Raw genomic sequence first — 26,240 nt, forward strand, 5'->3', positions numbered from 1 at the left:
TGTCTCCAAGGGGATGCTGATTTGTGGGTCGGATGAGCAACCAGACGGACCTGACTTCTATAAGCAGTAATCTGACAAACAGGTGACGCTTTAAATCTGATTTATACAACTCTATACTGTCTTTGTTGTTGTGTTTTTCTTTTTGTCCTCTCTCTGTTCCCCCTCCCTTTTCTGTTTTCTTGCAGAGCTTGTGTGGGGCAGGGGGTGTGGCTGGCTCCTCCTGTTGGCAGCAGAGGCACACCTGAATTCACTCAGCCTATTCCCTCCACCTCATTAGCCCGGTCTTCACTCCTGCTTGCTGCCAGAATATTCCATGCTCTCACTCTGCATGCTGTTCTCCTACGTTACCAGTGTCATTCCCCTGTGCAATTCTGCTGAAGACTTCCACCTGCCCGCTTCTGTTCTGGTTTTGGTTCGGATTGTTATTAAAGAATCTTCAGTTCCCACTCACCAGTTTGTGTGCATCTCTGCTTGGGAGTCCAAGACTTAAAGAGCTCAACACAAATGTAGTTGCTGAGAGAATAAATGCAGGTATCTCAAGAGTCACTGTGGATAGCAGTGGGGGACCTTCGGGGTCTTCTACGCCTTCAGAGAAGGCCTAAAAAAAACTAAAAAATAATAATACATTTAATAATAATAATAATACTAATAATAAAGTATTTAATAAAAAAAATATTTTTATTTTTTATTTCTGTCTCACTTAATTTAATACATTTAATACATTTTCTCTCATCTATGTTCTAAAGTTAAGCTTAGGGCTGGGCGATATATCAATATAATTTATATATCGATATATTTTTAAATGTGATATGGAATTAGACCAAGCTCCCACACTGAGTATGTGGAAGATGATGGGGACTGTGGCATGCGAGAAGATGTTGGGGAGACTAAATTGTGAAAATGATATGATAAAAGAAAAATGGGATAGTTTTGGTAGACAGATGTGTTAATTTGCCTGCCCTGCCTACTCACCTGCCTGTTTTATTTTTAGTTAATTTATTTTCAGATTTTGTATTTTATTTTATTTATTTATTATAGTTTTTATTTTATTTCATTTATGTGTTTATTTAGGACCTCCATTCTGTCTGCTTTGTTCAATGTTCGTTTGTCTGTTGTAATAAGGAAAATATAATAAAACTTTGAATTATAAAAAAAAGAAGTGGAAAGGCATTTCAAGACCGAAAATTATCAGCAATATCCATGGATGACAGGCTGTAAGAAAACAAACAGGCTGTGCTGCTGGAGTTTATTTTTTACAACTGACAAGTCATCCACCTGGGTCAGGATCGCCTGGGAGCTTTGGCACTGATGTCCATAGAGAAAGGACTTCTTTTGGAGTTCAAATCAAAGGACAAACTGTATGACGCCACCATCGCCCACTTCACAAAGAAAGACCGACGAATGGACTTCGTTTTCATGTAAGGTTAAGATTACTTGCCAAGTGGACATTCAGGAATTTGTATTTATTGCGGAGGTTGTCCCAGCGCAAATTGCCTTTAATTCAATATGTAATCAATCAATGTATCAAACGTATCAGAAGTGTGTGGTTGGATTTTTGTTTTCAGAGGGTTTTTATTCCCCCCATGCTCACTTGTCTGTCCCTTTCCCTGTGGAGAATTAAGGAGGTATAGTAGAACCTATAAATAAAAATTGTGACTTCGATTTATTTGACCTAGGTATTCATTGTGCCATGCGTAATTGCGCATGGAGAGGCATTTGCACTTCATTGCAACTTTAAAAAATAGTCTTTGTATTACCAGCTTTGTGTAACTTTTGGCGTATTGTGCTTTTGAAATTGTATTGTAGATTGATGATGCTCATGAATTTATTTGTCAATGTGTGAATGATTCGTAATGCGCCGTGATTTCATAGCGCTGTCCATGGTGATGAAATGAGCCTCGGTGTCTGTGTCAGCAGCGTCACAGGGTGACATTCTGGGTGACCTAATTTTACATTTCCAGATTTTGGCTTTAGAGTATCTTTATTTAATTTTAACTATGTAGCCTAAATGGTCTCCAGTTTTCTGAAGTTAATGTTGAGAATGTTTCTTGTTGCGGAGAATGTTATTGACGTTATGGTCTATTTGTTTACATCCTTGTCATCATTAATTAAAGGATTGCACTTGTTAAACCCTTTCAATTCGTCGTACTGTTGCTTTTTTCCGCGATGGTTTCTTTTCTCGGCGGTGATGGCCGAGGTGAAGGCCCAGCTGTGGTGCTCACGGTTCGCCACTGGTGGATAGAATGTACAAAATGCAACAATAATTCAATTCATTATTGGATATTTAAGTAAGAAGGTCTTAACTTTAAAAAAAAAAAGTCTAATTGTCAAGACAGTGCTGACAAACTGGTTTTACCCGCCGGAGTGACAGGAGCGGTCTGACAGGCTGAGCAGGCAGAAACAAGTGCGGTGGGAGGACAGGCGCGTGCACGCACTCACTCACGCACACTCATTATTAGCTTAGTGTAATGGATAATATATAGTCTGAAGGCAATAAGGAGGTTAAACTGGTACAGTCTTAAATCCTAGATTTTTACTTGCTTTCTCTTATTGACCTAGTTACCAACCATTAGCTAGAGATATCTATAGAAATGTGCCCATCTTTATATGTAGGCTGGCATGTAAATGGGCTACATTAGGTTATTATTCGCTTCTATCCGGTATTTACATGATATGGCACTCACTGTAGCCCAGAGGTTCTCTTTTTAGTCAAAATGTCAGTACAAAGTAACATTTTAAAGCTACAGTAGGTATCTTTTACTCACTTAAACTTTCACTATATCCTGACAGTAGAACATGAGACAGATAATGTGTGAAACAATCAGGTTCCTCTGGCTCCTCCTAGAGCTCCTAATGGCATTTGAAAGAATCCAATCAGAAACAAGAGAGATGCTTTGGGCTGGAGGCTTGAAGATAGACGCCCTGAGAGTGAGACTCAGCAATCAACCATCTTTCTTGGCTCTGAACACAGATGCTATCAGGATGTATAGGAAACGTTTCAGAAAATATGATAAATGTAATATTCTAAAAGTTCCCTACTGCAGCTTTAGGCTACAGGACAGTTAGCCAGTAGCTAGGACTTGTTTGAATGTGGCTGAGCTCGAGGAGCCGGTTTACTTTGAGGAAATAGTTCCTGTGCAATGCAACCATGCTGCTCTCCATCACTACACCATCATGGTTGTGTGTGGGTGGACACAAACACCCACAGCCACCACAACAACAAACACAAAGCACAAATACAACTCACAGCCTCTGTAGCTACAACAGTGCAGTGAGACAGTCTATTTGCATACCTACACTGTAGCCCAGTGTAATGTCACAGTGGTCCTTTCATGCTCAGCACCACTCCCACCACTCCCACCCTGCGCGATGCACAAAAGCCAACAGAGGAGCAGAGGGACCGGAATACGTTCAGCTGAGGAAAGCTGGGCCAACAGTTCGATGAGAATGAGTCAAATGCGATTTAAAGTGTACCTGAAGTGTCTTTCGAAGAGCTTTCTCGATGATAAGTTGATAGGAAAACGCCTGTCCGCACCCCTTCCCTTCCCTTCTTCTGCAGCCCCGGACACAGCGCACTGAGGACGGCTCTCTTCAGGCAGCGAGCCAGTCACTGCCGCTGCCAAAGATAGGCTGAGTGCGAGCAGATGAGCCACTCGCACACTAAAAGAGGAGGACGAACTGTCGCTGTGTAAATGTAGGCGTTGACTTTGATGCGAATGCTGCAGCTACACCGTTGTCTAAGATGTGATTAAATAACTATTTGTCGTAGTATATATAGTGTCGTAGTAGTATATATTAGCATTTATACATATATAACGTTGGGTAAGTATGTATGTAATAAAAAATATATAAAATGATCAAACATTATGTGAATAAAGTGTAATAAATGTGAGATAATATAAGAAAGACAGTATGTATTATTACTGTACAGTATAGTTGTCCTGTGGGTATAAATAATAATAATAATAATAATAATAATAATAATAATAAGAGGTATGATAATTCAAAATAGTATAATACAGTTATAATTTGTAAAAGATACAATAAATAATTTTTTTAGAATCATTTTACTGGACTGTGAGGTAAATGTATCTCCGCTGCAATTGATCTGATTTAGAAAAGTACAGTTTGTTCCATTGAGCGCCTTCAATTGTACAAATGAACATTTATTGTGGTCAGAGTGAGAGCTTCACTTTCTACCTCTTACTGCAGGATATGACGTCAGCCACTGACACGCCCACCTCAGACACATGGAGGATACTTTTTTAAAAAAAGAGGTACATGTAGGGTAAATTGGCGGGCAGTGTAACCAACACACACAACTGCTTTTATTAGGGACCGAGCCAGCGACCGCTGGAGGTCCCTATTGTATTTGCTATGTTTCTATGTTACTTATTATTTTTAGCACTTTTGACGTTGGCGTTTTTAAACTACTTTTTCGTGTTCCTCCTACACGCTTTGTCCGATTCGCACAAAATGTTTCACCTAGCACCCGGGGACCGCCCTGGCAAAAAAAGTAATTTGAACATTTTTGAAATTTCAAACAATAAGCACGCTATAAAATTAGCACTTCCTGTGGATTTTTCGTCAAAAAAGGAAGTCCACATTGGTTTGTCCGATTGACACCAAACTTGGGTCCATAGTTCCACATGTCTTCCTTAAGCATTGTGCACAATTTCAGGTCATTTCCACTAGGTGGCGCTCTTTAGAATGAAGAAGTTTATATCTCTACAACGGTATGTGTGATTAAGATGAAACTTTGTACGATGCTTCCCCATGGCTCCCTGAGGCTCATTTAAAAAGGACAAAAAAATACGCCTCTAGGTGGCACTCTTTTGGCATGATAAATCACTGTCCGGAGACCGTAATAGTTATGAATATGAAATTCACAGGGCACGTGTAGAGCAGTGCCTGAAGCTCACATACCAAAAATCGTGTTTGTCGTGTGTGTAGCGCCCCCTACAGGATAAAAAAACAGCAGCCCCGGCGCCACGTTTCACCGATATGCACGAAACTTGGTAGGCACGTGTAACATGCCGGGACCTACAAAAAAGCCTCTTGGACCCATACCCGAAACCCCACAGGAAGTCGGCCATTTTGATTTAAAGTTTCACTTTCGGCGAACTTTTCGCGTTGTATTTGAACAAACTCCTCCTAGGGAATTTATCGGATCTGCTTCAAAATCGGTGAGTACAGTCACAAAATGGTGCTGATTAAAGGTTGTGCTATTTGTGCATGTACGTTGAAAGGCGTATCCGTGGTGTGCCCTCAAAGTTGGCCATGGTGAATTCCGTGAGCATTTTCTGTGATTTTTCGCGTTGTATTTGAACAAACTCCTCCTAGGAAATTTATTGTATCTGCTTCAAAATTGGGTTTTTTTTTATTCAAGAAAATAGTAAAGAAACATCTGGTTCTAGTACAGATATGTGAGGTAAAATGGAGTTTTTATTAAGATAAAGGTCAGAGGCCATTGAGAGGCCCCTAGCCTAAACGTTTCATAGTAAGAATTACAACGTTGAACCTCATGTCCTACTAACACTGCATATGTTGACAAGAATATCACTTGAACTTATAATAACATGTAACTAAAATTTATAGGCCTTCAGATACCACACTTGTTACTCCACAGGTCACTGCAAAAAATGCTAATTTAAAGGACTATATAATTATATTATACATAATATACTTTGCTTTGATTTACTCTCCTGTCAAGAGTTAGATGAGAAGAGCTTGGCACAAAGACTGGAAACAGGGGGAAACAGCTAGTCATTATTGCCATGAGTTAAACCCAACTCAAAAATGAATTGTTGAAGTACGTAAGTCGGTTAATTTGTGCAGAATTTTCAGTCTTGGTGATTTCATTTCAGTTTGTTATGTTGACAAATTTTCTTTAAATTGACTTTATATCATTACAAAAATGTAAACCCCACTGCTATAGCACTATTATGCTGTATACCTTCATTCTTTTGTTTGTATTTCAGTTCCTAAATCCCCATATGCTCAAGTATCCAAATCTTTTCATGATCACCCAAAGTGTGGAGATGAAAAAACAAGTAGGCTATTGTTAAAAACTTAATTATAGCAGTAACAGTTAAATGTGCCTTTCATTTTAATAATTCATTGTAAATAGTTTTTATCTTATGTCAGCTGTTTGGACAGGTAATGTAATAATTTGCTGGCCACTTAAGTGGTAACATTTGTATAAAGAACATGCATTTAAGGTATTTAATTAGTACAATTAACTTAATTTACTCAAGTTACCATAACAATAAATATACAAGTTACTTTTAGTTAACAAACTTAAATGGTTTAAGGCAATCAGTTCAGTGAGTCATCTACAGCTCTGAAGTCTTTATATGAACCAGCACAACTAGAATAAGAATTCTGCCACCAGTAAAAATAATCACTGAACAATGAGTGTAGCATAAAACAGAACACAAACACCCTCATATATTTCCATTGTTGTTTATTGGTCAGTATTTCTCACAGGCAATAATAATCATTGTCATAATAGTGCACTTTTCCTTTTTTGTAATTATACTACAGACATTTTCTCTTCGTCGTTGTCGTCATCATCATTAATCGTGTTAGCAGTTTTCTCAACCCACCCTCCCCCACACACCTCCTCCTCCTCTCTCTCTCTCTCTCTCTCGCTCTCTCTCTCTCTCTCTCTCTCTCTCTCTTCTGACGTCACAAATTCCTCCAGAGTGGAAAAGAAAAACTTTTTCTACTGCGGAGTCGAGTGGAGGTTTCACAAGATGGGGGGTGCAGGTCATGGGCGGGTTGTGGGGGCTCGGGGCTCGGGAGGAGGGCAATATGGGCGGGAGACAAGAGATTATAGTCGTACAATTCTAACTGCAGAAGAAGAATGAGCAATAATGATGAGAGGAAGAGATGTACGGTGACTACAGTGTCGATAAAAGATAGTGAACGCTACATAGATATGGATGGCATACAATGGAGACAGAGACAGGCATACAGTGTATACAAATGTATACAGCATCTGCGTTGAAGTATACAGTGTATAAAACGTATAGAAGGGCAGGGGAGGAGGGGACGATTATATAGGGGGGGTGACATATGTGCAGTTGGGAGGGGCGTGGAGCAAGATTCAAGAGATACAAAGAAGAGGAATGGAGGGGTGTAGAAAATGTTAAGTAAATGGGTGAATGTGGGGGGTAAAGGAGGAATGGGGGAGGGAGGGGGGAGATTTCTTTCTATAGGAGTTTTTGCGAGCGCGGGAGCCTCTCAGCTGCAAACATGCTGAGGGTCCCGTTGTGTCTTTGAATGGTTTTTGATGCAGTTTGCTAAGAGCAGAGCACAATCCGGAGCGGCCTTTCTTTCTTTGCTTTTCCCATTTCTATCCTTTAACTAGCTTTTTTCTCTCTAAAAATAGATGTAAGGTGAACTTGACCCGACCATATGTTTTTTTTAAAAAAAGACTATGACATAACACTCTCTTTTTGGTATTGGAGTGTCACTTTACACCTCCCTGGCCTTTGACCTTTCAGATGTGTAAGGGGCCCACTCTGAGTGGCAGGATGGGAAAAGAAAGCCTCTGATTGCATGAGGGGGGGGAAATGCATTTGTATCTAATCATTTGTCCACTGAGAGTGCTGTTCAACTTAAAAGTCCAACACTGTCAAGCAGAACAGGCAAATAGTTTCCCCAAAGCTTTCTAAAGCTATTCCGAAACCTCACCTGTGGCTATGACCTTATCAGACATGATATTCTGAAAAAGTTGGATGCACTTGGATGTGCAAACAGAACAGATGTAATCTTGTGTAAACAGATTCTAGGATGATAAAGCACACATTCTCCAGCTTCATCTCCAGAAATTTGTGAAAAACTAAAGAAGTAAAGAAAATGCCTGATAAAACTGCAAATGAGTACTGTTTCTTTCCATTCTTGTTCAGCTGTTTCAGTTAAGTGTGCGCAGCATGTGAAGAGACCACTGAAAGTCAATCCGAAATGTGTAATGGTTTCAGTGGAATATTGGTTTGCATGAATAAACAGTGCTTCACAGGGAATGAATATGACAAGAAAATACATTTGTGTTTACAGTCACTGTCCATGAATTATTTAGCAACAAGGCTAAGAGTCTGCAGCCATGCTAGCTTCTCTGCGAGAGTGGCACTTGAAGTGGTTTGAGCTATATGCTAATGTCAGCATGCTAACACGCTCACAAAGGCAATGTTCACATGTGGATGTTTACCAGGTATAATCTTAACTTGGTAGCGTGCTAACATTTGTTATTTAGCTCTAAACACAAAGTGCAACTGAGGCTGATGGAAATGTCAAGTTTTGCAGTTTGTACTTCTTCATAAACCAAAGTACTGGACAAATTTTGACCTGATGATGGCGCCAGATGAAAAGTCAAGGGATCACGAGTCCGAAGGATAGTATACATCGTTAATGTCTGTCCAAAAGATCAGCAAAGATATTTCAGTTTGCACTGAAGTGGTGGACCAACCAACAAACCGACATTGCCATTCCTAGAGCCACATCACTAGCCTGGCTAAAATAGACTTATAATTTAAAAGGCCTGTGTGTGTGTGTGTGTGTGTGTGTGTGTGTGTGTGTGTGTGTGTGTGTGTGTGTGTGTGAAATTCCAGCAGCTATGAACAAAATACAAAGATGGAAAGTATTTTTGCAGCATCAGTTTTCATAAGTTTAAAGAAGAAGGAGGGGAGCTGTTTTTCAGTTTTTTCAGGGAAAGCTCTGCAATGTCGGACATCTTGAAAGGGACATTTCCCTGTCTTCACCTGCCTCCTGCTTCTCATAAAAAAAATATATATATTATACTTTCAACAAATACATGGCAAATAAATAAATAAATAGATAAATACATTTTCAATAAACATATGGAACAAAAAATATGTTAACACTCTTGTAATAATTTCAAAAAAGTTTGTTGACAATCACATGGTTGGCGCCACCCTCTAGTTTGCTGGTGGCAAACACGTAAACATAAAAAAAAAAAAACAGACACAGAAAGACCAGAGCAGAGTTAAAAATGAAGGTATGGATAGAAAAAATAAAACAAGCTAAATTTCATTCTTTATGTGTGGCTTCATTCCCCCCCTTCCAGGCAGTATGTGTGCAGAGTTTTTGTGATAGACACACCCGAGTCCTTTTTCTTTCTCGCTTTTCTTGTTTTCCTTTTTGTGAAAAGTACATTAATTGTTCATCTCCACCTGCGAGGCAGAAAGAGCTGAGGCTTTTGTTGGGGCTTTGAGTCGCCCTGCATCGTTCTGCATCTATTGTCACAGGAACATAGGAAGGGTTTCAGTTGCCTAATTTCAGGTACAAAAAGCCTAAACTTGGTTGTCCTGTTTGATCAGCCTCTTTAGTTTAATTCCACATTTCCATCATCATCCATCTTCAATTTAATGTGATTATATGGACATTAATTCTCTTTTCAGTTAGGCTAGATTTGGAGTTCCACACAAGTTTTTCATACATACAATATTCACATGCTGATATTGTGCACTGAAAGAGGTATTGGTCACTGTAACCATTCCTCCTCTCCACGCTGCCTACAAAGTGATCCCTTCTTAAAGTGACTCCAATATAAGAGATAGGACACATATGCAGGGAAATATTTACTTTAAAGTTCAGCTGAAGCTAATTAGCTACTAAGTAATTAGTTTCAAATATTAGGTCTCTGAGGAGGCTGAGTAAGCCAAATGAAATGTGCTTGTGACACATTTGCGTCATATTGACCAGATGGTATTAAAAGAAACAGAGCCAGAAAAAAACACCAGCTTACCAGCCTTCTAGCTGTAATTCTGAGTCAGCGATATTTAGAATTTAGTCGGTAATAATATCTCCCACTTGCTAAAAAGAACTACAGAAAACAAACAGACAAAAAACGGGCTTATTATTTTCTACCTAGCAACAAAATCGGCTAGATGTTAGCTGAGTTGATAGAAAACTAATTTTAACATCAGAACTATTAAAGTATAATACTTCAATATTGATAGCTATATACACGCTTATTTAGCTAAACGTAGCCTGAAAAAAAGGTGAGTATCTCTTCTGCTACAGCCCAGCACACCACATCAACATGTTGAGAAACACAAAGACAGGCTTGCTGTTGCTAGCTAGTTAGACTAATTCAGATTGCTAAGTCCTCATATTAGCTTCAGCTAAACTAATTCACGGACTGTGGATTTTGGCCCCTATCTTTCACAGTGGATTTGCACTTGAAGGGATTGCTTTCCAGCCAGTATAGATGGAAGAGAAGGAACTAGAGCAAACAATAACTATTTCAATGTACATATGTTATATGAATGTTGTATTAACAACCTATTGTTTAACAGAACATAGCTTAAGTTTCTGACTACTAGTTTTTTCCTTTGTCCTTCCTTCGCTACCAAATGGATTTAGTTTCTAGCTATCCTCTGTTTTGTCTCCATCTATCTATCTATTCATCTCCCTCTCTTCTAGGAGTTTTCACTTGTGAGACATTCTACCTGTGGTGTGACTAGTGTCCTCAAAATGGGGCTAAATCTAACTAGCTATCCACTTTTTCTCCTCCATAAAAGGCAATACGGTATCATAGCTTTATCAGTGTAATTCAGAAATAATTGTGGGACGTTCTGCTGCTCATACATACTAGGAAAAGTTGTGTCTTGTCTGTCTTATTTCGATATACCCCTGGCTCTAAGGCTACATTACGTAGATCCATTCTCCATCATTTTGCTGTTGTTTTTCCTCTGCTCTCCTTGATCGTTAAAGTACAGCATTAGGTTTGCTAATTATTAAGAAATAATATCCACTTTAACAATCAAGTCTATATATCCAGACTCCTCCTGTAATTCTCATTCCTTTCTCGAAAGACAACCTAATTTTGTTGCTTTGCTTGAGAATACACAGTTGTCTTCAATTAGAAAGTGAGGGGAAGAGAGGAGAGCTTCCTGTCATGTGACTCAACGTGTTTGGGCAGGTGGTGTTGAGGAGACCTGATGATCCCGGTGACAGCTGGCTGGTCAGAAAATGATAATAGAGAATGACTTAAGGGCCTGTGCCATTTTGACAGACTGATGGGAGGTTTCCTGTTGAACTTGGACCATGTGTTGCATGTGATTGGTCGGTGGGAAGGGCATGTGCTTTTTTGATTCATCAGAGAGGGTGAACAGTGTGTTTCCCTGGCTGTAAGCTTTTCTTGTATTTTTCTGGTAAGTTGGGACTTAGTCTGGACGTCCTGTCTTCAAATCGGTCCTTCCGGGGTGAAGCTGCCCTTGAAGGCTGACTAGAGATCAGCTCAACCTGCCTCCGCCACCCCGGCAAGTATACATTTCTACTAAAATCAGCCACTTGCAGGAGTTATCATATCCCTGGATCAGCTTCAAGGAAAAACTTCCCCCTCCTACATCCCATTGCTTTGGAATAATGGTAGGAAGCGAGGCAGGAATTAGGAAATGGGGATGGAAAGAATGTGGGAAGTATTGAGGGAAAGAAGAGAGAAAGGCCAGGCAGATGATCCTCGCCTCTCTTCCACAACATTCTTTTCAGGGATGAGACTGTGTCCCGTTGGACGATGAGAGGAGTCTCGTCTTGTCTTTCCCCGACCCCCGCCTTTGTAAGGCGGTTCCGCTGCTGCTCCCGCTTCCACTTCCACCATCTGCTGCACGCTCCTTCTCTCCCCGCTCTCGCTCAGATCCGCTTTCGGAGCGCCGGGAATTCTGACGCGAAGGAGTGCTGGGTTGCCGGGAAAGCTGACCATTCTTCTCATCTGGGGGGCCAGGGGTACAATCAGGGAGAGAGGAAGTGAAACAAACAACTTTGTGTACTGTGAGTGTGTTCAGACTGATTCAGGCTACATTTGGGGACACATTACAGCATGAAGACTAGTTAATTGGGGACAGCTTGTTCAATTGGGGACAAAAGCCGTGTCCCTAATTTGTAAAAAGCTGATTTTTGGGTCAGTGGTTAAGGTTAGGGATGGATAGGTGGAAATGAATGCAAGTCTATCTAATGTCCCCAGAAGTAAAGGTGTGTGAGCTACTTACCAGCCAGTGCCTGCACAGAAGGCTGATCATGAGTACTCAGGAGCTGAGCCTGAATGGTTTCCACCACTCTCTTGAATCTGCGACTGGGACCTGCAAGAAGAGAGGATCAACTCATCATTCATTCCAGGTCGTCCTCCATGTTAAACCGCCACGTTTCTACAGTTCTATAGGGCTGTTTGCGTTTTACGTGCCTTTCTCTACTTCCATAATTTCTCCTTCACCCTTGGAAGGGGAAGGTGAGGTGTAGGAGTTGCAATTTGCAACTTCACCACTTGTGCCACAAAATCCTACACACTGGCCCTTTAAAGCAACTACAAGGAACTTTAATTTTGTGTTGATTCTGGCGGCCCCTGTGGACAAAAGCAGTAGTCTCTCATTTCATTGATTTAAGAGGAATACGACCCGGTGGCAGGCATCAAGAATAACTATATAGAAATAGCATGTCTTCTCGGGGATGGTCTTATTTGGTCATATAGAGGCATCAGTATTAAACTGAAACTTTTTCATAACCAGTTAAAAACTCCTTGTAGTACGTTTAACATGTATGACAGCCAATAAAACTGATACCTGTTATTAGAGTGAAAGTTACACTGTAGATGCCCAGCTCTCTTCTTCCTTCCCTCTCTGTTCGTTCCCTTTCTCGTTCCCTGTCTCCCTCAGAGAAAGCAATGTCCACCTACAGGAGCAAAGGACCACACATGCTGGAGTTCACAACCAAAATTGCTCAACTTTTTCTCACACACAAACATCAAAGATTGTTAGTTATGTTTTTCACATTAGAGCCTCTATGTGATTATTATTGGTCTGTGTGTTCTTTCCATCCATTTGTCTCAGCGTCCATGGGTTGGATCTGTTGGATTGTTGATTATACCGCTGGGGGGCACCAAAGTTGTACATTTTCAAATTCTACACATAGTGGCTTTAAGGATAAAGCTGCAAAATAAATTAAATAAGCAGCTCTCAGTTGTTAACCAAAGTATGTGTAAATTCAGACCAGAACAAAAAAGCATGCAATATAAAATTATTTGCACATTTGATTACATGGGTGCATATTTGATGCAATATGTGTGCAAACATACATCCACTGACTGAAAACTGCAGCTTGAACCAAGAGTTATTCATGAATTTTCTCTAAAGCTGCTTCAAAGTAGGAGTTCCCAAGTATCTACATTGCATACCAGAATTAGATGTAAATTGAGTATCTGTATTATTGAATCTACATGTATAGGATGCCCAGTGCCTGAAATAGGCCAGTACTCACCAATACTGAGTACTGGCACTTCTGATTTTTGTCCACATGAGTACCCTTATGTTTTATTGAGTACCGCCTACCTCTGGTGAGCATGGCTGTACCGACCACTGAGGTCATCGCTATTTTTTCCTAGGGGTAAACAATAAAAGTTATAAAATAATTGTCTAAACCCCCCCTAGCAAGTTCAGTATTTGGACCTCTGTATTTCTAAAACCTTGCACACAGTAGTGCTAGTAAGGTACTCCTAAACAACTGCGTAACTGTGTCTGTGTCAACATATAGATAGCTTAACGCTAAGAAAACAGTACTGAAAATGTCCTTGTTAAAAAGGATAAAAAAATGCCAAAAGAGTTAGGGTTAGGGTAATGTTGTGTTTAGGGTTAGCGTTGTATGGAATTAGGGTACTGGCACCTTTTGTGGTCCATTACAGGCACTGAGGATGCCTACATTGCATTACAAACACTCAAACTTGTAAAAAAAAAAAAAAAAAGAAAAAGGTAATAATACTTGGAACTTGACAGGCTTCTGGAAGACAGAGGGACCGCCAGAGGACTTGTACTCTGCCCGGAAACTGTTCTGAGACACCACGCTGTGGCTGAGGGACGGGATCTGGACAGGCAAAAGAAAAAGGTGATGCTCGGTAAAAAAGATAAAATCTCAAATCAGTGCCCTTTAACGCCACAAATGGTAATGCTGGAGGTTGTCGAGGCTTATCTAAGCTCAACCGTACTCACAGAGAGAAAGGCATGGACGATGTCAGCCTTGATAGAGCTGAGCGGCTTGTCTTGAATCAAAACAAAGATCTGCTCCTCTTTCTCCAGGCTGATGAAGTTACCGAACCAGGACCTCTTAGCCAATCTGCAAATAAACAAGTTTGATGTGCGACACATTAGTTCTGTTCACACATTCCACATACAGGAGAAATGAACTAGTATACAAAATATTTGGGTTGGATGTGTTATTTTTAACTGGCCTGTAGTGACTGACAGAGTGTTCAGTCAGAGACACTCACGTCAAGAAACTGACTATTTATAGAATTTTGTCCATTACTGTTAAATTTAGCTGAAAAAATCAGAGCAGTGACGAGAATGAAAATCCCCTTAACAAACACATTCATAATTCATAACAGAAAATGTAAAAAGTAGACTGGTATGGCTATGATTGAAGGCTACTGACCAGCTGGTAGCCAATCAGTTGGCAAATGAGCCAATGATTTTGAAGCATGAATGAAAGAGCTGATGCTGACGCCAGTGCACTAACGCTATTCTCCATTAATCCTAATAGAGAATATATACGTGTAAAGTGTGAGATACAGAGCACCATTAGCATTGATTTGGAGTTATGTTTTATAAGTATTCACTCTTATTTTAGCTTTATTTTGCTCTCCACAGCTCCTGAGGACAATATCAGGCTCTTTAGCTGCTAAATGCTCCACTGTTTTACCAGCTAGTTGCTAACTTTGTCTGCCGTTTGGTGCTAGACAGATACTGTGTGGGTTTATCAGCACTTTTTTTTTTACTAAGAACTGCTGTTTGCTGCTGCTGGAAATGAAGCTGATGACAGCGGTGAGACTGACCCAAACCATAATAATTAGCTGAACATTGGGTTCTCAACTCCTTTAACTTACATGTACTCGCGTGATCCATTGTGAATATAAGAATATTGATTAGAGCCACTTTAAATCATACTTTCAAGAACTGTTTCACTAGGAGGTGGCTAAAATCAAAGCCACCCACCATTAGTGAATGGATACAGATAATACATGAAATATATATGTTGGAAATGCTCTCATACAATAAACCTATATGGCCAGACTTTAGCTAACTTGATAGAATGAAAGAGTGGGAGTGAGAAATCTAACATCATTCATATTATATTCTATCACATCTAACAGCTCACTCTTTATTTATTTTTACTTTTCTTTCCTTTTTTTATTCTTTAAAATGAACTGTGTTCAACTGTAAATAATTTCAGCTAATGTTGTGAAAGACATTTTTTGGAAGAGTTAAGCTGTAAATTGGTTTTGTGTGTTCTGTGAATCTACCTGCAGTGGTACAGATACTGTCTAAATGGATGAATGTGAGATAATAGCTTTTCTAAAATAACACCACATTTTTTTTGTGTGTCAATTCGTCCTACTACCAGGATAATGAAAAAGTGAATTAAAACAAGTTTTTTCTCAACCCTGGAAACAATAGTTGGCTCTGTTTTGGAGCAGGGAAGCAAGACAACTCCAGAGCCACTACTAAATGGACCTTGTGGAGAGAGGGTTTTGTCACTGAAGACAACAAATTTTACATTCTGTATTGTTCTTAAATAGAAAACAGAGAAAGACAACCTGAGACATGTGTGGACTTACTCTGGACTGGATTCTGGAGTCAAACTGGACATGTCCTCCGATGTTGGTACTAAAAAAAAAAGAAAAACAGACAGAGAGGAGAGAAGAAGGAAAAGGGCAGTGAATCTTGATGACAGCCCCTAATTTAATTGTCCTAATTACAGATTATCACAGAATCAGACATTACTCAACACAGCCGCAGGCTGCAGTCTGGGGCTGTGGAAGTCTCTTGATAATTATAGATTCTATCTTGGATGTGAATGCAGAGTAGGAGAACTCACACTGATGGAGAAAATATTTCTCATCCAATTAGTGGAGAGGATGCACACTACCTCATTCACTTGGTTTTTTAAAAATACTTCACCCACCTTGCAGTTTGCGCCGATGGAAGCGCGGCGAGCCCAGAAGGTTGTTTTTGAACGAGTTGAGCCTTGTTCTCCAGTGGGCAGAACTTGAGGCGGCCAGACCGCCACTGCCACCGGGGCTGGAGGGTGGGGTCAGTGACAGCGAGGCCCCGCCGGCTCCGTCCGCTCTGGAAGAAGAAGATGAGGAGGAGGAGGAGGGAGGGGTGGTGGAGGAAGGGTGTTGGATTTGGTGCACAGGCGTGCCCAGCGGGGTGGGCAGCGGTGAGCCCTGCGGCGTGACCTGTGACACAGGAGGAGGGGTGGCAGAGGAGTTAGAGGACGAGTGCACATTCTTGGACTTGAAGACAGAAGGAGAGGGGAAGTTGAAGAAGCGTGGGATGGGGGAGAGGAGCGGGGAGGGGGATGGGGAAGGGGAGCGTGGAGTCTGGAGAGGGAGGGACTTCATGGAATGGAGCTGGGGCCGGTCAGTGGGGCCCTTTGAGGGCAGGGTTTGTGTTTTTGGGTCTGGCGTCGGGCGAGAAGGCCGAGAGGTGGTGGCACTTCCTGGTTTGGGGTCTTTGGAGGAGGAAGCGGAGGTGGGGGTGACTTCTGATTGGTTGAAAGTGAAGACCGGGCTCTGATGGACAGACAGAGAGAGATGGGGAGAAGGATGGACAGATGAGAGAAGGGAATGGTCATGAGTTATGATTCATGGACACCATTCTTAAATGAGCAAGACTCTATCAGATGCACAAAATGGAAGATGGGTATAGTTATGTGTGTGTTTTAGTCCCTTACAGACTGTTGTTATGGGGCAGCATGATGTGTGAATGAAATGGGAATGTGTATGACTGAGAATGTGACAGTATGATGGAAAGGCATGGCTAGCAGTGACAGTCCGACAAATAGTTCCCAGAGAAAAAACAGCAGTACAGGAAATTTGGTTTTGTGCTTTTGATGGCCAGAACTGATATTTATATATTGAAGCTGGTAAGACAATATGTTTACTATATATATATATATACTGCATATAAGAAAAGACTAGATACAGCAACTTTCTGATACATCTTTTAACTGTTTTTAATCTACAACACTTCAGAGAGCTAACTGGTTGAAGCTGTACCAAACACAATGGTGCCTTCAAGAACCTTTATAAATATATATAATATATAATAATTATTGCAAGTTAAAGGATAAGGCTGAAATTATTCTATAGTTGTATTATTGTAAACGGTTAGTACAAAAAAACCCAAAACCAATATATTAAATCAGTGGTTCCCAACCTGTGGGTCGGGACCCCCACTAGGGGTAGCCAAAGCTTCACAGGGGGTTGCAAGGGCCTTCTTGATTTCAAGGGGTGTAAGAAAACAAAAAATATACACAGTAGGCCTGTATGTCAGCATTTCACTCATTTCTGAAAATAAAACTAAATAAAATTGTTATTTTTAAAGATTAGATTATTATTTAAGATCTAAACTTGTCCTGCGTTAGAAAAGTACATATTTAAAACAAGCAGAGCTACAGAACAATGGCCAAGATTCATGGAGAAGAAAATACTGAATTTGTAAAAAAAAGAAGCCTATTAAGTATGTAGGATTGTTTACAAAACATAATACAGACAGATAATTGTATAAAAAGTTCCTAAAAATATCAGGAAAACTCAAACTTCCTGCAGTATTTGGGCAGTTTATCAGTTGTTCTCTACTGTTATTGTAAACATTGAATATAATATGAAATATTATATTTAGTCAGTGAGAGAGAAGGGGTCCTTTAAGGAAAAAGGTAGAAATAAAATATATTTTATAGTAAGAAATATGTTTTACCCTGTTGCTGCAAAGTTCAATATTTTAATGTAGTTTTAATCAACAGATGTTAAAAATGAGTGATGGGGGAAACTGTGAGTATTAATGCTGCTTACTGTGCCAATCCCCCACTCTCATGAATGTAATTATTTAGTCAAATTATGTGATGTAAGGTACAGAACATCACATTTTACAGACCAGGACAGGATCGTTACAGGGCATAGGGAGATTGAAATGGCTAAGATTATTTTAGAGAAAGCAGGTATCTGATGTAGCTGTGTAACAACAACAACACAAAGATGGTTGATTCGTCTCAAAAAGTTGAACTGTGTCTCCAGACATCTGGTCAAACCCTATCATTTCACTCTGATTATCAACGCTAAGGCAGCTATAGGTCAGAGGAAACAAATATCTCACAGTTGAACAGAGTAAAACTGAAAAGAATAAAGGGAAGTTCTTACCCTTGGACTGCTGAGAGGACTGGAGGACAGACCCGTGGACGCTCCGCTGACAGAACGAGACCTTTGGAAGACAGCAACAAACAATAAATAATAATCAGTTCAGTCCAAGTTGAGCTTGGAACAGTGTGTTAACTTAGCTGTTGTCAATCATTTTCCCATTAATTTAACTCTCATCATATGTCAGTGCTGGTTTGTACCTCTGGCTGTGTGCATTAGTGTCCAGGGCCCTGCGAGGTGGGGTGGGAGACCCCTGGTCTGTGACGCTGAGGACCTCCAGGCTCTTCCTCTCTGGACGACAGCGACCATGCCGCGTCAGCATGGGGGAGTCCACGCGCTTCCTGGGTGGGTCTTGGATGACAAAAATATTACATTGAAAATATGATTTTAAAATTTACGTCTTTTAAAAGTTCTTCTGAAATTTGGAGTGACATTCTAAAAGGTCAAAGCCAAGTTCATAGTAAAAATAACATTTGATTTCAAAATCAAGCTTTTATCTTGTTGTTCTTGACCATCCAAGGGTTGAAGTAAGTGTTCTCAAGTGTGAACCTAAGGTAGCCATTTTAAAAAAAAATGGTACCATCATTTACTGAATGAACATCATGCTGTATGGAAGAAGACTGAAACTAGAGATAAACTTATAAGGAAACTGCTTAGCGAGCTAATAAATCAAGTGAGAAGTTGGGTCCTTTCCCCATAAGACTCCATACTATGACTTTTTTGCAGCCAATGGAGCTGCCCCCTGCTGGCCTTTACACAGAATGCATGTTTAAGAGACACCATGTTGGCTTTACTTCACAGACCTGGAAGCTCTGTCCATTATATATACTGTCAGTGGTTCTCACCTATGTCATTTCTAGGTGGCAGATCCTCATCTTCACAGCTGGGGTATCGCTCCTTCCTGTCCAACAGGAGGTAGTAGATCATCTTCTCCTGGTTCTCCCTGCAGAAAAACATGCAGAGAACCAGAAACCGAAAGTCAGAAAGAGAGGAGGCCGAGTGGTAGAAGTGGTAGGACACAGGTTGTCACAAATCTCCTGACAACTATGTCTGGCCCCATTTTGGAGGCAGATAATGGCAATTTGTGTTGTTGTTGTTAAAAGCAACAAAATAAATATAGACATTGTTTCAAGTCATTCAAAGTTGCTGCTTGAGTAAGAAAGTCAGCCCAGTTGACAATTTTGTTTTGCTTTGTTAGGGTCACCGCAACTGATGACCCTAACGGTCCAGTGTGTAACATTAAGGAGCATCTATTGTCAGAAATGGAATATAATATCCATAGGTATGTTTTCATTAGTCTATAATCATCTGAATATAAGAATTGTTGTATTATCGTTACCTTAGTATGAGAAGTTTTTATCTACAGACGCCACAGGTCGCCTTCAGTCCACCATGTTGAAGTGCCATGTTTCTACAGTAGCTCAGAACGGACATACCAAACTGGATCTAGATAGGGCCTTATGTGTTTTTCGAGTGTTTAGGTCCATGGTAGTTCACACGTTCTGCTGAGATGCGAATAGGGTGGCCATTTCCTTCACATCAAAAAGGAGGAGGTCACGGGGACACGCAAGCAGATATTGTTTTGTATGATCCGGTTTTAAATGTTAATGTTTTTCCACCAGATTACATAAAGGTGCATACACATACCACATAGCTAATAATAAATATACAAGATACAGCTCATGACAACGTGCTCTTCCAATTCAGATTACATAGGTCTAATAAACATCATACAGAAACTGTTCTTAATGTTTTTATCTGGATAGATAAAGGGTAAAAAAAAATGCAGCACCTTCTGTTTCAGATGTATAGGCTTTGCCTTGGCTTTGCCTATCTACATATGAGTATGAGCATTTTCAGAATTTCAGTCCAACAACCGACGTTAGCTCACGTTACGTTCTCTGTCGCTGAGAGCTTGATTGACAGCCTGGTGGTAGCAACTGCTGTGATCCAGTGGTGAATCAACACATGGCTCATTTGAATATTAACATGAGCCATGTGTTGATAGGTCACCACACGAAAATTGTAACCAATGAAATTACTTATTTTGACACACATTTTTAGCCAATAAGTATTAAACTAACGAGGTAATGTGTCAAAAGGCGACCTTTTTAGTTATTTTCTCAAAAGGAGGACAAATGAGTGTCCGGCTTAAGGCTGCACCTGCAGCCGGACAGGGTGTTTAAAAGCCGGACGAATGGCCACCCTGGATGCGAACAGTGTCCAGTTAGTTGTAATTTGCGACTTCACTGCTAGATGCTATTAAATCCTACACACTGGTCCTTGAAATAGATTATTTGGCCTCTCAGGGGCAGGGCAACAAACTGTAAGCACAATGTTGACATATTGTCACCTTATCAAGTTATACGTTACATACGAAAATAGTTGTTAATTAACATATCCAGCAAACACGGATATACATTAGCACTCATTTGGAGTTGGGTGTTTCTGACCTAAGTCCAATATTCAAACTAAAAGCTAGGGTACTTAATGTATTTCTATATTTGTTGAAAACATTTTTTACATTCTAACTGCAATCAATAAATCAAATGTTCTGACATTTTTTTTTTAACATGAATGAAGAGAGGGGTGGGATTGCTGTAAGACTCAGTCAAAACAGTAGAGTTGCGGGCCAGAAACAATTAGCTATAAGGAGCTAAAAGTCTTTGTAGAGATGAGGTGACAGAGAATCTGGTGATAATTCACTGTGCGTTTGTCACTGCGAGCAACCTCTTTCATATTACACATATATAAAAAATGGATTAGTGCAGCTTAATTTCAATGCTTCGTGTTTGTTCATGTTTGTCTTTGGTAGTGAGAAGCCACATAGAGAAGGGGGACACCAGGGATGGGCGGGAAGGCAGATAAAAGAGGCATTGTTGATATTGTTGCTCTTGTTCCTGCCATGCCAGGCAGATTAATGATGTAAGTAATTGACTGGCCACAATGAGACAAAGAGAGAGAGAGAGAGAGAGAGAGAGAGAGAGAGAGAGAGAGAGAGAGAGACATTGTGTGAGAGAAATTAAATGAACTACACACACAATAATGCAACTGCAGTAATTTAATGTAAATTGCCTGTGAGACTTGACATGTCTGTTTTACTTGTTTAATGGTTGCATATGCCTCGAGATCAACAGATGCAGTGGACACACAGGTTTATGTTTTGAATTCTTTCATTTGTCATTTAATATTCATCATGCAGTTGGAAAAAAAGCATTGATCATGGGTGTATTGCCATCTGTTCAAAGTGGAAATGTTTGATGGGTTATATTTTACTCACTCCTCACTTGTAAGGTCCTGTGTGAGTTTGACCCGGTCTCTGAAGCACCCTAAGGAGTACATGCTTTCCAGGACATCAGGGTCCAGCTCTGTTAAGGACAGGATCCTCTTCACACACACCCGACGAGGGGGCGGCTGTTCTGGGCAAGGCTCATTACGACCACCCCTGATGGGAAAGAGTCAGTGCATGTAGTTAGCGTTTTCAATTAATATGTTTACAGCAAGCACTGATAGACAATGAGGTCCAACATTACAGAGGTTTAATGTCAACTGAGGTAGAACTTTTCACAGTCTAATATTATGATTCCCAACAAGAGCAGGGTAGAGACAATATATCTAACCGATTTCAGCTGTGGTGCAGTACATTGCTTCCTGTGTTTCTCTAACTAGACTTGTGTGATCTAGATTTCACTGGAAAATCTCATCTGAAGAAGCGTTTTCTCAAGGGAAACTTTGTAAACTTGTCCTTTTTAACATGAGCAGGGCCGTATGAGCGATGTCACTGGAGTACAAATATTTTGGTCTAAGCATTGGCTTTCAAAAACTGCCATACCATTTAAGATGGTACTACTTTGGACTAAACACAGGTTGTGGTTTCAGAAAGCAATGCAGCTAGCATTAAAGATTTACCAAGAACTTTTAACTATATTTTAACCACCAACAAAAAACTTACTAGTCTGATTTTGCTTTGCACAATCCATTTCTTGAGGCTTCAAACTGCCTTTTGTCTACTGTATATATAATATGGCACATCTTACTTTAGTACCAATAAAACACCATAAGAAGCATTATAGCTTATTGTTGGTTGGTACTTTAAAACATATCGCATGGTATACGATAGCATGGTTGTTCTCTTTGAATTCAAAACAAGGTTGAAATTACTTCTTTTTTTAAAACTCAATTTTACTTATTATTGCATAGCATTTTGGCGTTGGTGTGAGTGGCTCAGGTAGAGACGGGAAAAGGAAAAATGCAGAGGGAATAAGAAAAAAGTAAGATAGATTAATGTACTTACTGGTACCAGGCGTGTTTCTGTATTGCTTCTAGCTGTAATCAACAAAAAAGAAGGCAGTGTTACAGATGTAACTGATACCCTAAAATGACACACAATAAACAAAGATGAAGCATCTGCTGTCCACTGGGTTCTGTTTAAAATAAAAAAAAGTCCTGACTCAAACAGGATTTTCCTTATGGAAGCCTAAAGCTAGCTCAGCATTGCAGATCCACTCATAATGGTATATTTAGCTGCTCTTTTGCACAGTGATGGTCAGACTGTCTCAGTGTCTTCCTATGAACATTCTCTATGTCCAATGCACAGTTTCTGGTATATCTCAACAAATATTAAAGAGATTGCTAAAAATGTGGTGTACACATTAATTCCCCAACTTGGATGAATTGTAATTTTTATATAGAACCATAATCAACTGGCTCCTCCTAGTGCTCCTAATGGCATTTGCAAAATCCACCGGGCTTGAACGAAAACAACCAATCACAGCCAAGGATGACAGTTAGTTGTTGTGTCTTATACAGATGCTTCGGGACTCTGGGAATGAGATTCAACAATCAACTATCTTCAAGCCTCCAACCCAAAGTGTCTTTATATTTTTATACTTTCTCCGCTCTGATTGGTTGTTTTCGTTCAGGCCCGGTGTATTCTAGTAAATGCCATTAGGAGCACTAGGAGGACGCAGAGGAACTGATTTTTTCACATATTATCTGTCTCATGTTCTACTGTCAGGATATAGTGAAAGTTTCAGCAAATATGAAAAAAAAATGTAATAAGAATTACATAATGCAGCTTTAACATCGGTACGTTCAATGCTCAATTACAACCTCACAGAGCCGCTAGGGAGCATGGCTGAAGTCAATTATATGCTTTCATGAATCCCAGGAAAAGTTTCAACGCAGTCTAGTCTTACATCCCCTAGTACAATATATATTCTGTAGGAGTCCCCTCTGCATTAGGACTGCATACAGTGGTAGCCATTGCATCGATACTGCGCATTATCTCTTGGGGTTAGAGTAATGGAGTAGCTGCAGGTCTGCAAGCATCGAAAAAGTCAAAAGTGAGCCTGCTTTGAACACTGTATTTGTACATCTGCAGAGAGAGCAACAAGCAGCTGCCTGCAGTGAGAGCTTTGCATTTGTTAATTATAACTAACTATAAAGTACTGTATGCAGCACTGATACGACAGTATGCTAAAAAGGACAAAACTGGGGGTTCTTATGTTCCCAGGGTCCTATGTTACCCAGTTCTAGGGTTAGAGTTGGCACCATTGACAGTACATATATAGTGGACAGAGCTTCCAGGTTTGTGAAGTGAAGCCAACACGGAAGTGTCTTGAACATGCATTCTATGTAATGGCCAGCAGGGGGCAGCTTCATTGGCTGCAAGAAAGCCTGGTGTTCATTTAGTAAATTATGGTCCCATTTAGAGTAAAAGAGACCATAAAGCAGGGTAAGCTTTAGGGCGGGGCTACCTTGTGATTGACAGGTCATTCTCAGTGAGTCCGTCCAGCTCAACGCACCACACTCAGATCAAACTGTCAGACTAGGCAGTGCTGATCAGTGTTGCAAATCTGTTCCGAAACATATTTTAGTGTTCTGTTTAGCTGGAATACGAGAACGTAACTTCAACTCAACTTGCAGTACTTCACCTCCACTGGCTGCAAAAAAAACCAACACAAACCAATGGGTGACGTCACAATAGGTTCACACTTTGTTAGGGTGTTAGGGAACTTACCTAGGGAACAGATACACTCCCCAGAACTAAAGACGTGTGGGTACATTTCCTAATGTTCTGCTTGCTTACCCATATACTTTTGAACTGAATTGAAGTATGTGGGATTGTTTCCATGGAGGCAACTAGCAGACAGACAGAGAGACAGAGACAGTCTGACCTGGTTTCAGGCTCCATTAATCAACAGCTCATCACACGAAGCCACAGCTTTGATTAAATTTGCTCTGCTGTAGCTGAATGACTAACTGACCAGACTTATTCCTTCTCTCTGTCTTTATTTTACAGCATCAAGCAAACCGCATTATCACAGTTGTCTCTGCCTTTCTGCCTCTTAAAAATGAATTCATTTCCACCCTGTGTGCCTGCTTTTTCCCAACCTCTCTTTACAACCAGAGTGCAGTGGAATTTCCTCTAGAAGTCCATTCATTCAGTCCCTCATTTATTCATTCACCTTCTCCCTTCTCTCTCCTCTATCTTGTTCTGAACTGCCAGTCTCTTTTCAAGTCTCGCTTTCAGGAGGGAAAGCTGGCACTTCAGTGAAAAGGAAGAACGTTCCTCATCTTTTTCACCCTCAGTGCCTCCGTCCTTCTTCACAGCCACTGAAGAGGCCACCCTCCATTCATTTTTACATACATTAATATGCCTCTCTTCCTTTCTACATCTCGGTGTCCATGAGTCTTAACCCCAGATAAACTGCTAACTTGCCTTTGAGGACAGAAATAGACCCAGGGCAGTCCTGTCATGCCTGACTCCGCTCCTGCCTTTAAGCAATACCTTAGGTCCCTTTGTCTGTTCTTCCACCTTCCTCATCTCCCACCTCCTCCAGCTGTTAGGTCTTGTGTCAGGGTCAATTCCTGTCACATCCTGAAGCAAAGCCTGGGGATATGTCTTTTCTTTTCGTTCCCTTCTCCCTCCTAAATGCCTGGTTCATGCTTTCTTTGCTGTAGAAACGGATGTGGTGCAATGTGCGTGGCAACGACTGACCTTTTACTAAGCCTTCCTTTATTAGTTCTCCATTCATATGTAGTTCAAAATGATAACTGAGGCAGATTTACCATTCAAGATGCTTTTTCAAACAATGGGTCCTTCATTTTAAACAGAAGCAGTCTAAACCAGCTTCTTATTATAGTCAGGAACCAATGATTTTGCCGGCTAAAATGACAGCTGTTGCAGACAGACTAGCTAGCTAGCTAAATAAGCTAACACTCCATGAGTTGTTAAAAACGTTGCCTCCTGTAAACCTTCTAGTGCTTCCAGCTGACTTGTTGAAAACAAAAACTCTGGGGTGAGGGCTTGATAGCGTCTTTATAGTTGTATATAAGATATTTACTAAACAGGGGTGGCATATGTGTCTCAACTTTCCATTGATTCCCAGTTTATACAATTCCAGTGCTGTTGTTTAAGGACCCCAGTTACTCAATACTCAAATACACCAGGCAAAAATAACACATACCACATTTTTTTGCCCAAACTGCATGGGATTAGCATAAATGGGGCATGTATGCAAAGGGGAGACTAGTGGGTACCCACAGAACCCATTTTCATTCAGATATCTTGAGGTGAGAGGTCAGTTTTTCTATCGCAAAAATTTTGGAGCGGTATTTAGCATGTTACCAATGGATGCGTTAGTTAATCTAGTTTCATATGATAGCAGTATCATCATTCTACCTACTAACAGAGCCCGCTACAGACTCTGAAATACAATGTGGAGACAGAGGTAGGGATAATGGGGTTACACTTGAGGTGGCCAATCAGATTTCTGGAAATGCCAAAGCTAATGGCTAATGTCCTATGTAAAAAGTCAGCATCCTCACCAGTTGATAATCCATGTAGAAGACATAATGAATCATTGTTCTTGTATTGAAGTGTAGAGCTGACTAGTTGGAGAATTTATTTTAAATCAGATTTTCATTCTAACATAATGTTGTTTAGCATAATTGTTAGTATTTTCTCCTTAACGGTTTTTAGGATTAAGACCAACCCATGCGTTTGGAAACGTAAAGTATCTGT

The 26,240-nt window shown here is 40.3% G+C and overlaps 2 protein-coding genes across 2 annotated transcripts in view; both read right to left on the reverse strand.

Moving 5' to 3' along the window:
• cpt1a2b (carnitine palmitoyltransferase 1A2b) overlaps positions 1–3,635 on the reverse strand; it is a 45,136-nt gene extending 41,501 nt beyond the window's left edge. Inside the window, exon 1 of the mRNA XM_051386857.1 lies at positions 3,475–3,635. The gene's annotated coding sequence lies outside the window, so the exon portion shown is untranslated. The remainder of the gene's footprint in view (positions 1–3,474) is intronic.
• Positions 3,636–6,449: 2,814 nt separating this feature from the next.
• Positions 6,450–26,240, reverse strand: part of brsk1b (BR serine/threonine kinase 1b) — a 30,679-nt gene continuing 10,888 nt past the window's right edge. Inside the window, exons 9-20 of the mRNA XM_051386846.1 lie at positions 22,506–22,537; positions 21,492–21,656; positions 19,057–19,154; positions 18,412–18,562; positions 18,215–18,275; positions 15,976–16,588; positions 15,629–15,677; positions 14,004–14,127; positions 13,777–13,878; positions 12,585–12,693; positions 12,018–12,107; positions 6,450–11,740 (exon numbers count right to left, since the gene is read on the reverse strand). Of these exons, the coding sequence (XP_051242806.1) occupies positions 11,517–11,740; positions 12,018–12,107; positions 12,585–12,693; positions 13,777–13,878; positions 14,004–14,127; positions 15,629–15,677; positions 15,976–16,588; positions 18,215–18,275; positions 18,412–18,562; positions 19,057–19,154; positions 21,492–21,656; positions 22,506–22,537 (1,818 nt within the window). The 3' untranslated portion in view covers positions 6,450–11,516. The remainder of the gene's footprint in view (positions 11,741–12,017; positions 12,108–12,584; positions 12,694–13,776; positions 13,879–14,003; positions 14,128–15,628; positions 15,678–15,975; positions 16,589–18,214; positions 18,276–18,411; positions 18,563–19,056; positions 19,155–21,491; positions 21,657–22,505; positions 22,538–26,240) is intronic.

This window comes from Dicentrarchus labrax, unplaced genomic scaffold (genome assembly GCF_905237075.1).
Source record: "Dicentrarchus labrax unplaced genomic scaffold, dlabrax2021, whole genome shotgun sequence".
In the NCBI taxonomy this organism is placed as follows: domain Eukaryota; kingdom Metazoa; phylum Chordata; class Actinopteri; family Moronidae; genus Dicentrarchus; species Dicentrarchus labrax.